Below are 17266 nucleotides of genomic sequence, written 5' to 3' on the forward strand. Positions count from 1 at the left end.
ATAACATTGAAAATATAGAGAAGTAACAGTCTATTGAAAGTCTGTGCTCTGACAGAGATCTTCTAACATAGTCATATGATTAAAAACTAATTTTATGATTCCCTTAAAACATAAGCATCAAACAGGACTGGTATCCTGCAGGTTTTAGTTGTCTCCCTGCTCCAACACACCTGACCGAATTTAAAACGCAGGCAAGGGAAGCTGCTGGATCCATTTGATGTGAGTCAGGTGTGTTGGTAGAGAAAAAAAAAAAAAACCTGCTGGGTTCTGGCCCTCGAGGAACAGACTTTCACAGCCCTGCCTTAAAAGGAAATATGCTTTATAAAACAAGCATAAGTGCTTAAAAATGTAGGCAAAATAATTATTAATAAAACAATTAGACCTGATGCAACATGTGAAGGCTTTGAAATTTGTACAATTTCATAGTAGATTATAGCAAGAAACCCAACACTTTAACACAGTAAGTAGTATATTAGGTAACAGTATACAAATAAACATTAATTTTATTAGAAATATTCAATTTTTATAGTTTCTTCCTCATTTTAAGACAGACAATTGAAACTGGAAATTAACCACACTTTTTTTTTTTTTTCACCTTTTATTTTTTTTTGCTTGCAGACATTAAAAGATATACATGAAAGTTCAGATATAATAAATAAATTAACTACTAAAAACCTTTGGCTAATAAAGCAATTCGAAAAACGGCTGAAAGGCTTAACTTACAGAGCTCGCACAGGCCCCCCATGTCGTCAATGAAATCATTACAAATCAAAATCAAGGCTGATTTCACAGTCTGCCACCGCTTGAACCCACTGATTGTTCCTTGTGTGCATATCCTTACAGAGTCCCGCGTGTTGCAGAAAACACAGGAAGAGAGCAGAGAAAAGCAAAATAAAAGCGCATCTCTTTATTTTTCCCGCAGATATGAAAAAGGTAAAAAGTTAAAAACCGAGCCAAGTGCTTGTGGTTTCTTGTCCCTAAAATATGGTCTGTAATTCTGGCGGACAACCTGAATGATATTTTCTAGTTCACCCGTATTTGAGTAAAGAAATCCACTAAAACTATGTCTCTAATTTTCCACCTTCCTTTCTGTAAAGTTATTCATTTACTTTGGTGGCAAGGACAAATAAAAGCGCCATCTGAAAGTACTCATAGTTTCGTGCATACAGTATTGAATTCTCTAGTTAAAAGCGACAATCTTACTGAGTTTGTAGCTTAACTGACTGAGGTAAAGTTGCTTGTTTCCTGAAGCAGAGCAGACCCGTCTGTGGTGTTGGATCGCTCTTCTACACACGGACTCAAACGGTTTGGATTTGAATATCTTTTCACTTCAATCAACTCCTTCAGCTTACAGTATGGTTTACATGGACTGCGCTCTGGGAGTGCAGCGGATCCAATTAAAAGCCAGAGAGGAAAAACCTGAGCAGAGCTTTCATGTTTGTGACTGAAGTAAAGTTCTCCTCTGGAGCAGAACTGAACTGGTTTACATTTCATAGTTTGGTTTGTTTAGTGAAACAGGCTTTACGTTTTTGGCTAACTTTGCCGTTTCTGATTTTAAGTGGTGTTTGTTTTGCCGACGGGACCGCTGATTTGTTTAATTATTTTTATTTTTATTATTTTAGTTATGTTCAAGTTACCCTAACAGAAATATATCAGACTGATTTCTTTGTTGGCCTTTTGATCTTTAATGACAGATGTTTGTTTATTTACAAGTCAGTTTCTAGGAAACTTATTAAACATGGCGAAAGTGTTTGCTACAGTTAACTATGATGTACATAATTTTTTGAAATATTACCAGCAAATAGTTTAATTACAGGTGTCTGAACTTTAGTGGTACTAACTGCGGATTCGATTAATATTTAGTTTTTTCAGTGAGTTTGTTTACAGACTGCAGTAGATTTATTACCGGACAGTAAGTTCATTGATGAACCTTCTATAATTTCTGTAAAAACAAAAGAGCATATGTAATGCTGAGCTGTGTTTTTGGCAGTATTATTGACACGAGCTGATGCTTAGCGAGAGGAAATAATTTTACAGATAACCATGACGGCAACTGTACAAGTGAAAAAAAAAAACGGCACCACAAATAGAACAGTAGAGCGATGAAAGTTCGCTCAGATGTCAGCGTGAAGCTGCACTTCAGAAACTTAAGTGTGAGCTCAAAGAACACATTTATTTAGCTTATCCAACTTGGCATTTATTTATTCTTTTTTTTGTAAAGATTATTTTAGTTGAGCTCAAACAAGTTTTGTATCTAGTCACAATTTATTGGCTTACTTTGGGATTGATATAGTAGAATACATCTTCCCTTTTAATAATTTTGCTCTTCAGGGCTCACAAAACCTTTTAATCTCACCCACTAAGGTTTGGTTCACAGACTATCATTGAAACTAAATGGACTGTAACACCTGTTAATATGGAAATTATCCCCATTTTCTCTTGTTTTCATGATAGAATCAGAAGAGTTGAGTGGATTGAGCTTCCATTAAACTAAATGTTGCATTAAGGGGGGAGGTCAAAGTTAAAACACTGACCTTGGCATTCGTTCCAGCGCTGCTTTTTTTTTTTCTTCTTTTTACTTTTATAAACAAACTTATAAACAGAATGGCACTAGTTTTAGTTGTCTAATCAAAGAAAACTGAGGTTTTAAAAACCTTTTCCTTTAGAACAACAAAATGTTTCCAGTACGGACATTCCCTTAAGAAAATGCATCATGAATAATCAATGATTCTGGAAAAAACAGAAAATCATGCAAGGTCTCATCTCCTTAGAAACGTTTTGGATTTTTTTTTTTTTTTTTTTCCTTTATACAAACATTTGTTTTTGTAAGAAAACGTACATAAAAGGCCAAACTAAAAAGGCTGGCCATTCTCACCGAAATAAAAACCTGCCGTCTACAGGAGCAGCGGGGGAACCTCCGCTCATCGCGTTGGGTGAAAGTCTTCGTCCTGCACGTTTATTTGGTCCCCACAGTTCGAGAGTCAGAACAAACCTGTTGTCTCCGTTCCTCCATCTCAGTGATTCTCAGCTGAATCGTGACCCAGGGTTCGTTTTGAAGGCACAACCTTGTCGTTTAACGTCACAGGACCTGTAGGAGCTTCCTGCTGCCATCTTGGGGTCTCCACCTGCCAGCTGAGAAGCACTGACATCCATCATTCTCCGCGTCATTTCCACAGTGGGGAAGTAATGCTAAATCTGCAGAGTGAAAAGGAAACAGAACATAGTTTCGTTCATTCAGTTATCAACTCATTAAGACCTGGCTAATTTTTTACAATGGTATAAAGCTGCTGCTAGTAAGCCAACATTACCTTCATCACCACTTCCTAACACCAAGTAACCACAATCAGAAACAAAGATTTGCTGAATTCCAATATTTCCCCTGCAATTATATATTTTTTTGTAATTAACATTTTTATTAGGAGAAGTGACATTTCAAATATACAATACCTCAATTTCTATAACAGTCCTTCTCTTCAATTTTGTATAAAGAAAACAACAAAAACAACAAAACGGCAAAGCACGAAAAGAAAAAAAAAACAAAAAAACAAAAAAGAACCAAAAAAAAAGCAACATTAAAGACAGGAGGCTTACAATCATGCAATACAATGCACAATGGATCACATTCTTAAGCATATAAGTGTATAACGTATACATAGGGCCGGGCGACACAGTGATATTAGACCGTCTCACGATCTTCACAGCTGAAATCATGATATTAATTTTTGCCATATCGCCCACCCCCATGCACACACAACCCCTGCAATTATATTATTATTATTACCTTTATATTTGATAAGAAGTTCTTTAACACAACTGTACATATGATGTAAAGTGTACCTCTGTGTTTTCATGAATGTCCTCCATATAACCAGCAGTATTTTTTCATGACCGAAGCTACAACATTTACTTGTAATGAGTCAGTCAACACCCTAACAGAAGCTGTGAGGAGCTGCTTATCACTACGAGTGCAGGCAGACTCATCACCGGTAGCCGGTGTTTACGTTAACGATGCCAACATTTCCCAAAGAGTTAAACTGTGTTCAAAGGTAAAGATGGTTCTGTCACTTCCCAATCACCTTTCTTAGAACTGCACCCAGAGCTGGCCTTTTACGATGCATTAACACTGGGATAGTCCACTGGGACAGTCCACTGGGACAGTCCACTGGGACAGTCCAGTAGACTCGGAAGTGATAGGGACTGTTCAGTTGGGAGGGGGGGGTTACAGCAGTTTGTGTTCACACTGCACTTCTCAAATGGACCAGGCCTTTTAATTACCAAATTTGTTGCATCAAATACCACAAAGATGAAAACTTGTTCATCTATTGGTGAAACCAGGACATTTCAACCAAATAACTAAACGTGCAGCTGCATCAGATCCCTGCAGAACTTTTACAGAGCTCCTCCACATCCAACCACGACACATTTCTCCCATCCAGAGCTGCCTATAGGCTTAGGTTTTGGTTGCGTTTACCTACAATGTGCTGAACCCACAATGCACTTTGCTTTGTGGTCCACTTGAAGCAAACTGAGATTCACATTCGTAAGTGGAGTCTGCTTCTTTGAGTTTAGTTGCACATTAATAATTCTCCAAATGAAGCAGACTTTCTGGGCTAAATGGACTAAGATTAGAATCAAGACGGCTGGTGTGAATGTCAAACTGCAACATAATTTAGCTTTGTGACGCCTTTTTTCCAGCAGCAGTGCAGATCAGCAAGTAATTCTGCTAAGATTACAAACATGACTGTGACGACCGACCTACAGACATTAAAGATGTTCTTTCCAACGACTGTAGAAGTGTGAATGAAGCTACAATTAACATAGCCGTAAAAGGGTATAATATCTAAATGGCAGAACAAAAGCCACTCAGGATGTGTGTGAAATGTCTGAGCAGGACTTCAGAAACATACTCACCTGTCCGCTCATGTCTGCTCCTCTGCCTGAGGCTCTGATTGGCTCACATCCTGGCATTCCTTTTGGACTGCTTCGTCGTCTTCCTCTTCAGGGCCCTTTTCATCATCCTTGACACAGTCGTCATCTGACGCCTCCTCTCCTTGTTCTCTGACCTCCATCTCTCCTTCACTATCTGCGCATTCCGCTGTTGCCTCCTCTTCCTCCTCCTCTTCATCTTCTTCCTCCCCATCGCCCTCGGCCTCCTCCTCGCTGAAGGGCTCCTTGCCCTCTTCCACTCTCCTGGCGGTCTCAGAGAACCAGTCTCTCACCTGCTCGTAGCTCATGCTGGACTTCGCCACCAGATCGTCCAGGTCTTTTTCGCTCAGAGCTCGATGTTTGAGGTAGTAATCCTTCAGAAACGACTTTCCCGACTTAACCTGGAGGAAAGAAACGGTAAAACTTTAACATCTCTGAACGGACACAAACACTCCAGGTCATTTTCAGAACCAATTTACAGTTAAATAAACCCACAGACCTTGATAATGCCCACGCCACCGTGTAGCGAGCGTTTGCAAGGATACGGCCGGCGTGTCCTTCTGGACCAACCCCGGAACCGCTTCCTGGACTTCTTTTGGCTCTTTGCACCACCGTTCAGCGCCTCGTCCACCTTAAAACCATCAGATCGTTTAAACAGCAGCAAGTAAAGGTGCTTTAGAAAAAGTGCTCATGATGAAGGAAGCATTGGCACCTTTCCACTCTGGTAGAGGTAGTACCACTTCAGGTTGCTGTTCTTACAGGCGTAACGAGTGTCTCCGAACCAGTTGACAACGTACGGCCTCGGCAGGCCGCTCTCCTCCGCCATCTGATCGTACTCCTCCGGTGTCGGCCACTGTGTTCGGACAAAGGCCTTCTTCAAAATGTGGAGCTGCTCCGGTGTCTTCTTCATGATCTTCCTGCCTCCAGGTGGAGTGCTCTGTCGCTCCTGAGCTGAGGACGGAGGTGTAGACGGCGGTTTCACCTTCTCTACATCACCCTCGGTGTCACTGTCTTTCAGAGGCAGTTTCCGCCTCTCTGTGAACCAAGCGTCCACCTCGCGTCTCGTCAGCTTCGTCTCTGCGCGAAGCCGGCTCAGCTCCTCGTCCGATGGCCTGTCGGACTTCTGGAAGCTAGCCTCCAAAATATACAGCTGCTCTGGAGTCTTTTCCTTGAACTTCTGTGGCGTGAAGTCCGGAAAGGCGTTGCGAAATTTGACACGTGGGCCAGGAGTGTTAGCAGAAGTCGGCGAGGAGTCGCTGGCATCGTCGCTGGAGTCGATAACAATGGGGGCGGGGGCGTCGCTGCTGATTGTTTCACTAAGGCTGGCGATGCTATTCCTTCCTCCACCTCCTCCTCCTCCTCGGCCTGCTCCTGAAACAATTGTTCTGCTGGATGGTGCTTCGCTCAGAAGCAGGCTGTGGTGATCCTTTGAGTTCCTCTGGTTGTAGCGCGTGTCGCTAAACCACTTCTTTATTGCTCGTTTGGAGAGTTTAGTGACCTGCATGAGCCGAGAGATCTCCGCCTCGGTGGCAAACTGCCTCCTGCTGTAGCTCGCCTTCAGCTCTGCCAGCTGCTCTTTGGACTTCTTCGGCTTTGTTGCCGTTGTGTCCAAACCAAGCGTCGTGCTGGTTGATGAAGCTGCCATCTCCGTGTTTGACTCGGACGCTGAAGGTTCTGCAGCTTTAGGCTGGCTGCCTGGGACTCCTGCTACCGTCAGGGTGATCGGAGAAGCTACTGGCACGGTGCTGCCATTACCAGCCACCTGGGTGAGGACGAGACCGGGCTGTCCAACAATCTGACATGTCTGGAAAATGGACTGCAAGCCGTTTGCGGCCGCGGCTATGTTGGCAGGGATGACGGTGATGGTCTGAGGGACGGTCTGCACTGTACCGTTAAACTTCTTCCTCCTCGCCTCCTCCACCTGCAGAGAGGAGCGGCACAGACATTAAAGCACGGTTTTACTTTAAAACCTTTATTTAACCAAGAAAATCCAATTGAAATTTCCAAGAGCAGTCCAAGAGGCAGTAAAAATTCAACACACAGCTACAACATTAACATAACACAGGTCATAGAAAGCAACTGCAAGTTATTCAGGCAGTTTCTGATACTTTTTGCTCTGTTTTGAAAGCATTTAAATACAATAACTGTCAATTTCCAGCCTTCCTGCAACAAGTTCCAAGCAAAAGAAGCTGCATGAACAATGGCTTTAATCCTGGGCTCTTAGCTGATCAGCTGATCATTTGATCATGAAGAGTACAAATCAACACTTATCCTTGGGATAAAAGCACAATTGCAGGGAGGCAGCAGTCCAAGCATAGCCTTGTAAATAAATGTGGACCAATGACCATGCCTCCTGGTGGCCAAAGAGGGCCACCCCACTCAGGAGTACAAGTTGCAGTGATATTTAACGGCAACTGGAATATTGCTGTAATTATATTCACAGTATTACAGACTTAATCAAATGCATTTACTACCATGATGTGCCACAAATAAAACCCACACTGCTGACAGTCATTTTCTGAACAGATGAGCCCACAACAAAAGATAAGCTCTTTTTTCTATCATATTTATATATTCATCCTGTTTGTACAAATGAATAACCTCTCATTGGTTTTGTACTGTAGAGTACTTCTGATTGGCTGACTGGCTTTCCAATCATTGGGCCTGATTGTATGAACTGTGATTAAAACTGTTTTATTAGAAGAGTTGAAGATTTTCTGGTCTCTTTCCAAAGAAGAAGAAAAAAAAAAAGGACCAAGATGAACCAAAGGTATAATAAGGTCACAATGCAGTTTTTAAAGTGTTTTCTGATGGTGGGTACTTGCGTTATTACACATGGAGTAAACAAACTGCTTAATATCTCGAGTTTAAAACAGACCCAATGCTTATAAATGAGAACTCGCCTTACTACAGTAAACAAATGGAGACTCAGGACATATAACATCGTACTACCACCTGAATTTCCAAAAACGTGGAGAAGCTAAAATGAATCGAGGTGCCATTTTAACAAGGTCACATGCTTAATAAAAGAGACGACTGCAGTACAACAGGTCTACAAAAATGAGTTTTATGGAGGGATTTGACAAACAGCACAGTCTGCTCAGATCAGGAAGCTCGTTCCAACGTGCTGGAGTTAATAAAACGCTGACTGCTCGTCTTTAGATAGACGATAAAAACCCACAGACTCCACTGGTCTAATCAAAAGCTTTGCTGTTCCAAACTCTGTTGTTGATCTTACATGTTAAACAGCCAGTCAGACTACACTTCATATATGATGCAGAAATTACCTAAACATGCCAAATTATTAAAACAAGAAGGTTCATTTCTTTCTACAAGGTTTGTACTTCGCAATCAAGCTGCCAAAGACATAAAAAGAAGATGATAGAAGATCATTCATTTAGACACATTTCCCACCAATTTGTAGCAGAGGATCATTCAGTTTAATAAAACGATAAAGATATCAGGAACTACATTTATAATACATTTATGTAACTTTTTAAGCCTTTTTAGGTTATTTATTGGTTTCTGCTTCTTAATCGTAAGAACTTTAAGCAGAAAACTGAACCCCAGTGGGGACTGGACTCCTCACTAAAAGACAGAAGCTATTTCAGCTACATTTCTTAGATTAGAAGAGTTTTTTGTTACGTGACATTTTTAAGATTACAGAACTGATTGATTACCAAATTAATTGAGATGTCGCTGATAACAAACAAGCAGAGTAAACAATAGATATGTGTAGATTTTTGACAGAATGGCCACCTGTTTGGTCTGAGCTGATGATCCACTGGCAGCTGAAACAGCATCAGTGATTAAAAATACACGAGAAACTCTCTGAACAAACCAACAGCACAAGCAGAATAATGTCTCCAACATCTTTCACAAACCTTCTCAAGCTGCTACGGGTGTAACTTTGTTGTAGACTGGTGTGATCTGTAAGAGGGCTGATGCAGAATACTGGGAAGAGTTTACCCACCTCTGACCTGGTTCGGGGGGGTGGTAGTAACAGAGGCAGAACAAACCTGCCTTGTGAGTTTTCATTCATCAAGCCCAGACAACTGTGCGAGAATACCCTTAACTTTGCGCTTAAGAACAACTGAACAATCGTCTTTGTCTTTGACTGACATAATTTAAGTGTTTTTAGACTACATTGTTTTTTATGTACATATTTCCTGCTTCAGGTGTTGTGTAATTTTTGCAACTGCTGGGTAGGGCTTGGCGATTAATCGGATTTTAATCTCAATTACAATCTGGGTTTTCAACAATCATAAAAATAAGAGTGCGATTTTTTTCTTCTCTTAGCAGTTCCCTTTCATACTGTCTTTAGTTGTCAATCAAGCATCACTGGCATTGCAGCGCTGTGCTGTAAACTCCTCCCACAGCCGCTTTGGTTTTATTCAGCCACTGTTGCCAACTTGGCAACTCTAAAAACTGGCAACTTTCCAAACTGTCTTGGCGACTTTTTTTTTCCTTTTTTTTTTTTTTTTTTTGTTAAAAGCGACAAATCTAGCAACTTTTATTGGCGCTATTAGAGACGAACTGCTGGGTACATTTTTTGAGCAAAATATGACAAAAGCCATTCATGATATATGCCTGCAAAATGTGAGCCTATAAATGTATAAAGTCATATATTACTTGTAAAATGGTTAAAGTTGGTTAAATGGTTAAAAAAAATAAAGTCAGTAAATGAAAATGAGCTTTTTAAACCTGAAATTTCTCTTTGGATTCATTTACCGTATTTTCACGACCACAAGGCGCACCGTACTAAAAGGCGCAGTCTCAGTTATGTGCGCCCTTTCTGTATTTAACACATACATAAGGCGCACCTGACCATAGGGCGCGGGTTTTATATACCGGTACAATCCACGCCCACACTTCCCCCTTTAACATTCTCAATACACAAAAGCATACAAGTATGCCTTTTTAAAAATAGAGCGGGAGCAAAACTGAGTTTGGTTGTGCTTTATTTAAGTATTGATTACAAAGTACTAACATTTTTTAATCATCAATCAATCATCAACAGGCGTGGGCATGTTAAAACACACGGATAAAACAAGCACACAAGTGTGCGTATTTAAAAATAGGCCGGGACCAAAACTGAGTTTGGTACTCACCTTTTTTTTTACCGGTAATCATCATCAGTCAAACCCATCAAAGTCCTCATCCTCTGTTTCTGAATTGGAACAGCTGCGCTAAATCTCCAGCAAACATGCGAGGTTCACTTCCTTCACTGTCAGTCACTTTCCGTGCCGTGCAGCTCCTCTGAAATGATGCCGGCTTTTGCGAAAGCGCGGACAACAGTGCCAGCAGACACGTTAGCCCAAGCGTCTGTCCTCCAACTCGGGCCACCTTGCCTTATGTCCACGGAAACTCAGCTGCGTCTTCTTTACCTGTCGGAGCTCGTTTTCCATCTTCCTCCACTTGCGAACCATCGATTCATTAATCTTAAATTCTCTCTCAGCTGCTCGATTTCCACGTTGCTTGGCGTAGTTGATGGCCTTCAGTTTAAACTGTGCTTTCATAAGCGTGTCTTTTTGCCATTTTCAGGGTTGTTAGAAAAAGGTGTTCTGCATAACGCACATACCTGTTCTTTTATATGCGATCAACGCCCACGCTTCACCCTTTAACGTTCTCATGGTGTTCTTTACTACGTCCGATTACAACAACAAAAACACGCACACAAAGGGCGCACTGCACTATAGGGCGCGCCGCACATTTTGAAGAAAATCTAAGACTTTTATGTGCGCCTTATGGTCGTGAAAATACGGTAAGATTTATGCAGTATCTATCATGTGTTTTCAAACTTTTCTATGTTGTGGTTCTACCACTAAGAGAACCGCCATTGCAAACCCACAAGAAAGTACAAAAAAATAAACAATATAGATATATTCATTATTTTACACCATCAAAGGATCTTACCTTTATGTATTTATTCATAATTTGATTTTTTTTTTTTGTTTGTTTTTGTTTTGGTGACATCATTTCTTAAGACTGAATTTATGGGAATTAATGATCTTTTCCTATTTTCTGAAAGCACAACTATAAACTATGGAGTTATAACTACTGCTGTAACTATTAATTATGCCAGCAGGATATTTTAACATGAGAACACATGCTTGTTTAGTTTATTTGAGAGTGGGAAAAAGTGGCTCATCATTGCTGCTGAAAAGCAGGACTGAACTGGGAAAGGGGTCCGTGGACCAGTTTCACAGTCAACCAAACCAAAGGAATGAACTCATTCTTTAGGAACGAATGTGACAGTTTCAGAGTCCGCCAGGTGAAACAAAGTGGTTTTGATGGAAAAGACTCCTTGTAAAACACTAACCTCTTCAGGCGTCCAGCTGACTCCATGTTTGAGCCTCTGTGCAGAAAACCAGACCTTGATCTGCTCCTCGCTGAACTTTGTCTGTGATGACAAGCCCATGATCTCTGACACAGAAGGATATGGAAACCTGCAACAAACAAACGTGAAGCTTTTTGAAACAATTTCACTGCCTTGGTGGTTAAATACAAGAAAACAGCAAAGCAGTTACATGTGATCTGGTGTGAAAACTAGAGCAGATGATGTCATCTTAAGGATTTTGCTGATTCTTAAAAGAAGGGCAAAAACAAAACAATAACAGTAGCTTTAATAATCAAGAACCACTGTTTAGATAATCTTATGCATTTTCACAGCATTCATTTATTGTTTACAACACCCAACAGCTTCTTAAAAGGATCAGTTTCTCAACTTGGCAGTGTTGCTATGCAGCGCTAATTCTTAGCATCAATGAAGTCACAGGAACATAAAAAAGTCTATGAAACAACTAAGATATACGAATGTCCATGTACACATATACATGCATGAAACAAAAGTAAAACACCACTTCATTAAAGCTGCGGAGAGATGTGAGTGTGTTTTATTTAATGACAGGATTTGATCAGGAAATCAGGGCTGTGCAACATCAGGGCAAAGTGATGTGTAATATCACTGTTAAATATTAAAACACTGAAATTCATTTCAATGTACAATATGCAATCTTAGGTTGATTTTTTTTTAGTTGGAAAAGTGCATAATTTATGACAAAGTGCTTAGTTCATGAAAACTATAAATGTACTGCTTTCATGATAATCTGATTTAAAAGTTTATTTAGATGAAGACAGAATAGAGTCTGATTATTTTGCCCCAACGGATATAATCATCACAGTAACCTAACCGATGTTTGATTAGTTGTCAATAATAATAATTAGAAGAAAAATAATAAAAACAATTGGAAAAGAAAAAGAACAACAACTCATTTTTCTCTCCCACTTGTTTTCAATAGAAAATAAATGAATTCAATATGGTTGTTATGTGTTTCTAAATATTCACTTAGCAACGTACACATATTTGATTATCATAGTTGTTTAAATAAAATATTTTAACTATATGTTGTACCTTAATTTTTACAGTTAGTCCCATGGAGACGCAAGTCTAAACTAAAACAGACCCCTGTTTTGGTGATTAGTTACAAATAAATCACTGGAACCCTAAACTTACAGAAACACCTAAAACATTAAACTGTGCAGAAATCCTGAAGTCAGGCAGAAGAACAGAAAGAGAAAAAACCTCCAGGTGTGTTTACCTGTTGTAGGCACTGGCCAGTAAGACGTTGTTGTCCATGGCTGTGTTATAAGTGGGGATGCTGCTGATGGGTATGAGGAGCTGCGTCTGTGTGCTGCTCTGCTGCGTCTGCAGAGCTGACAGAACCTGAGCCAGAGTCCCTGGAGGCAGGACAGCTCCGCCGCCACCCGAGCCGCCTTTGATCTGTAGCATGTTGGGGCTGTTTACCATGATGCTTTGCGGTACAGTCTGGACCTGCACTGGCGTGGATACAGGAATGAGGCAAGGGGCTGCAGGGGGGATCACTGGGGCAGGTGACAGCGTAGGTGGCTCGCTGTTCTCATCGTCGTCACTTTCCACTTTGATGACATCGTCAATAGTCATTTTGTGCACGGAGGCGAACTTCTTGGGTTCTGGTCGGCTCTTAATCCTCATGATGGGGGTCTTGCTGAGGGGGATGGCTTTACGGGACGACTCCTCCACCTCGTCGTCCTCCACTTTGACAAAGCTGCCATCGAAAGTGAGGTCGTTGACGGTCTGCTGGAAGATGGTCTCATTGTTTCGTTTCACCATGGTGCGTGTGAAGTTGTCCTCGCCCGGATGTGACCGAGAGTTGTGGGCCAGAAGAGAGTCATAACTGAAAATTACAGGTAAATAACCAAATATTATTAAATAATACTGTAAAGTATCGACAGTGCTGTAAGATATTCACTTTAAACAACATCAGGTTCAGCTTTTAGTCCATCTTAACATAAATGGAGATGGAGACTTAAAATTTTTAATTTTGTTAAGCATCAGTCATGATGTTGAGCAAGTATCTAAAGTCTGAACATGTACATGGATGCTGTACCTTTTTGTGTAGTAGCCACACTCCATGCAGACGTAGGAGGCGTTAATGACGACGTCAGGATGCTCTGTGTCCACATGCATCGTGAACAAGTTGAGATCTGATGTCTGGAAGCTGCAGTATTTGCACTCGTAGCCTCCCTCTGCTGCGCTCGAGTCCAGGTATTGTTCTGACACCACGTCCTGTCTGATTTCACTGTCCTCGCCTGGCTCTTCAGCAGGAGCAGAAACGTCACAGGATGCAGTCGCCAGTCCGTTGCTATCCTCGGGATCTGATGCGCCCATGATGTCCCCCATTTCCTGATCTGAGTCTATGGTTTCTCGGGGTGGAACCATGCAGGGGATGGTGGATTTCCTCCTGCTCGCCATCCTGAGGTTTAGTCAACCTTGTGTTTAGTATTTAAGCTAGTTCAAGCTGTTCTGTTGCGGTTCCATAAAGAAAGATGCTCATTGGTTATCCTTAAATCCTGAAAAGAAAGAAAGTATCAACTGATTAGTGTTAACTTAGACATTTTCTGAATTTCGCTGTACGTTAAATCAGACAAAATAAATAAATAAGAATAATAATAAGAATGCAGGTTCTTATTAATTTAGCATTTAAGTAGGTATCCAGCTCATGAGCACAGTAGTTCACTAGCTTGCTTGTCTGATACGCTTGTTACCCGAGGATTCCACTAGGGGGCGCATAAGATAATTGAGATAAAAGAGTTTCTGAATTTATAGGGCGTAAATCAGGTGTGTCTAACTCCAGCAGCTTTTTTTGTTGTTGTTGTTTTTTTTTTTATTTCACTGCTTCAAAGCAGCCGGAAACACCAGCAGCTTCTTGTGAACTTCTTCACAATTATCCTTCAATTTCTGTGAGATGTGTTGGAGCAAGGCAGAGAACAAAACCTGCAAAGTAGCAGCCCTCGAGGATCAGAGTTTGACATTTGTAGTGCAAACAAAATGTTAAATATGGTGGCAATAAAGGAAGTTTGATGGGAAATTAAACCAGAAAGTAGACCAGTGGTTGACCTGCTCAAGTGTCTGAATTAGGGAGTTGGAGAAAACACCCGATTAGCACAATTCCCGATGTTTCTTATCCATCTTCTTCTGCTTTTTACCCAGAAATTATTTCCAATTACTTTAGCATATCTCTTTGACAATTAGTATCCTCCCAATACCCTACCATAAAACACCCCAACCAGTGGAGACAGATGGCTGCCCTCCTTGAGCCGGGTTCTGCTGGGTTCTTCCTGTTAAAGGGGAGTTTTTTCCCTCCCACTGTCGCCGTGTGCATGCTCAGGATGGGGGATTGGATCGAAGTCATGATTCAATGCAATCAGTTGGCTTCTATTATAGGCTAATAAAGCTGAATTGAATTGGAAAAAATAAAACAAGGCTAACCAAAGTGCCGTACAATGAAATAAAGATAAAAACACAAACTAGAAAATTAAAAAAGTTGATGAATGCGCAGGCGTAACTTTATCTTCTCTCGCTTTCACTCTCTACTGTATGTATGTATATGCATATACATGGAGATGAATATATATATATATATATATATATATATATATATATATATAATCTCAGGTGATGATATTCACATCGTGTGTAATGACACATTTTTATCTGGAAAAACTTTCTAGGGTTTAAAAAAAAAAAAAAAGTCAGTCAACAGTGAATCTATTTATGAGGTAAACTGCATTTTCTACCTAAACTTATTTATTAACAGGTGTAGCTAGCTTTGATTTTTTTTTTCAAATGAACTTCCTTGTTAAGTCAAATGAATTGGTCTCATTACATTTGTGCCCAGTTAATTCAATTCAACTCAGCTTTATTTGTATAGTGCTACTTCACAACAATGTTGTCACAGGGGCACTTTACATTCACATCATCTCAAGCCAATACAAACATTTCCTATAATAGAAGTGAAAGAGCCTTCAATGAAATGCCGCAATTTCTCCAAAAGGAAACTTTCACTGAACATCTCACATGGTGTAGGTTTGTCAAAATAACAGTAAACATCATAAAGTTCTGGGTTAGATAAAGTTTTGTTTTTGTTTTTATTCTTCTACTGTAAACAATCTCCACCGCATCAGATTTATTTGGTCACATTTAAAGGAGCCTGAAGATCTGAATGGGGAAGCAGCTGTACCAGACGACTAACAAGATACTACCCACAGCCACATTTGACTGCAGAAAAGGTGTTAAACCCATTTTCACTTGCTTTTATTGCTGCTACCTGAACCAACAAACTCAGGTATGAGCCACACAAGAACAAAAAAAACCCCACATCAACTGATAATAAATACACTCGGATGAAATGGTCCGTATCTCTGCAGCTAGCTTGGTGTCTAAGCAGCATCCCTTTAGCTGATGTTAGCTACAACAGCAGTGGGTACGAAGCGTGGACAGACACTGACAACTCCTCGTTTCGAGCTGGGAGTGTTTACCTGTTCATCTGGCTCCAGTTTACCTGCATGTTGGAACAAACAGTGAGCTGGCTAGCGATTGTAGCCGTGTAGCATCTCTGTTGATACGCAGTCTTCCGCCTTTTACCCACCGAGGATCCCATCTGCCACAGCCGGAGACAGAGCTTCGCTAACGGCCGGTGTTGCGCTGACTACCGCCGGTTTCTCTTGGTCCCGCTTCGAGTCGCATTGTTTAGTCTGCTGCTTTGCTTACGAAAATGTCAGTTTAATAATAAAAAAGGCACCGATAGTTCACCGAATGCAACGATGGCCATTTTTGTGCCGCCGCTGGAAGCTAGCAATAGCCGAGTAGTACATCCGCATTGAGCATTTCAAAATAAATGTTTTGTGTAATCTTAGTTCTGTCTAATTTTCATTGTTCATTTTCCCCCGAGAGCATTGACAAAGTTTGTGTTTTATTTATTTAATTAAGAATGTAATAAATAACACTAACTTGTTAAACAGTAGACCTACAGTAATTATGACTCATAAGAAAGCAGATTTTTGTTAGCAAAATTTTAAAAGCCCATTTTAAACATTTTAGTTTTTTCCCCGTTTTCCTAATTAAATATATCATTTTCCAAAATATTTACAAATAGTTTTTTGTTTTCCCCTTTATTTTTCCTGAATTATCTAACCTACAGTTTTACTAGAAGAAAAGGTTACGAGAAGTTTGTTAATCGCCAACCGATTGATTAATTTGTAAAGTTACATTTAAAGGCACGTAATCTAGTATCATTCTGAGAATGATACTTAAAATCTTTAAGTTTTATTACTACTAGTCAGGTTTATGAGCTTGCATTTCGTTTTGTCGGTGAGAAAAGGCTGACGTTTTGGGACAGATCTTAAAAAAAAAAAAAAAAAAAAAAAATTCAAATGTGAACGTGACGAGCATTTCTTTTGAAGGCAGCTCTGTGAACCGGAAACGTCAGTAGACGTGAGGTCAATTTGTCACATTTATGTGTTTTTTTTCTCCCTACATCAGTGTCAGGGCTGTCGGTTCATGTGCGTCCTTACGTCAGGCAGACAAGCGCGTGCAGCGCCTCAGCTGTGTCCCATCATTTCAGAAATAGGCCACCAAACTGTGGCGATAGAGTTATGCAAGACCTGACAGCGATAGGCTGAGTTAACATTATGAGCCTCCTAACACTGGTGGAGGAAGACCTCAAGCTTTTAAGACAAATAACATCAAAATAAATTTAAAAAAAAAAAAAAAAAAAAAAAAATGCTGTAAGAATATCATTATTAAGCTCAAACAGAAAATAAGAGTTATCAAAGCAAAGATGAGTAAAACTTTCTTTTTTTGTGTGAAAAATCTTAATAAATTTTTGGTTATAATTGCGAACGTGGAAGATCAGCTGTGGCTCTTAGGACACACTAAAAATGAATAAAAGCTGCTTTTCTGTGGCCTCTTGGACAAAAAACACAACGATTTTTATTTTTTTATTGTTATTAAACCTTA

The 17266-nt window shown here is 40.2% G+C and overlaps 1 protein-coding gene across 2 annotated transcripts; it reads right to left on the minus strand.

Moving 5' to 3' along the window:
* Positions 1 to 682: 682 nt before the first annotated feature.
* On the minus strand, positions 683 to 16072 carry LOC306770465 (zinc fingers and homeoboxes protein 1-like). Of its 2 annotated transcripts, none has more exons than XM_079259315.1 (8): positions 15810 to 16072; positions 13356 to 13818; positions 12528 to 13142; positions 11249 to 11375; positions 5639 to 6847; positions 5426 to 5557; positions 4912 to 5327; positions 683 to 3195 (listed from the first exon to the last, which is right to left on the minus strand). In XM_079259315.1, the coding sequence occupies exons 2-7, from the start codon at positions 13718 to 13720 to the stop codon at positions 4920 to 4922; spliced, it is 2856 nt and encodes a 951-aa protein (XP_079115441.1). In that variant the 5' UTR covers positions 13721 to 13818; positions 15810 to 16072; the 3' UTR covers positions 683 to 3195; positions 4912 to 4919. The 2 variants fall into 2 exon arrangements, with proteins under 2 accessions (XP_079115441.1, XP_079115440.1); XM_079259314.1 differs by having other exon boundaries at positions 15787 to 16072.
* Positions 16073 to 17266: the final 1194 nt, after the last annotated feature.

This window comes from Telmatherina bonti (genome assembly GCF_933228915.1).
Source record: "Telmatherina bonti genome assembly, chromosome: 19".
In the NCBI taxonomy this organism is placed as follows: Eukaryota; Metazoa; Chordata; class Actinopteri; order Atheriniformes; family Telmatherinidae; genus Telmatherina; species Telmatherina bonti.

What these genes read in the sequence shown, in the direction of transcription:
- LOC306770465 (XM_079259315.1), bottom strand. Translation starts at nt 13,720, where the DNA reads ATGGCGAGCAGGAGGAAATCCACCATCCCCTGCATGGTTCCACCCCGA. An exon ending in TGTGGCTACTACACAAAAAG is followed by an intron (nt 13,143 to 13,355) that starts GTACAGCATCCA and finishes TGTAATTTTCAG; the next exon opens with TTATGACTCTCTTCTGGCCC. An exon ending in ACCTCTACCAGAGTGGAAAG is followed by an intron (nt 5,558 to 5,638) that starts GTGCCAATGCTT and finishes GATGGTTTTAAG; the next exon opens with GTGGACGAGGCGCTGAACGG.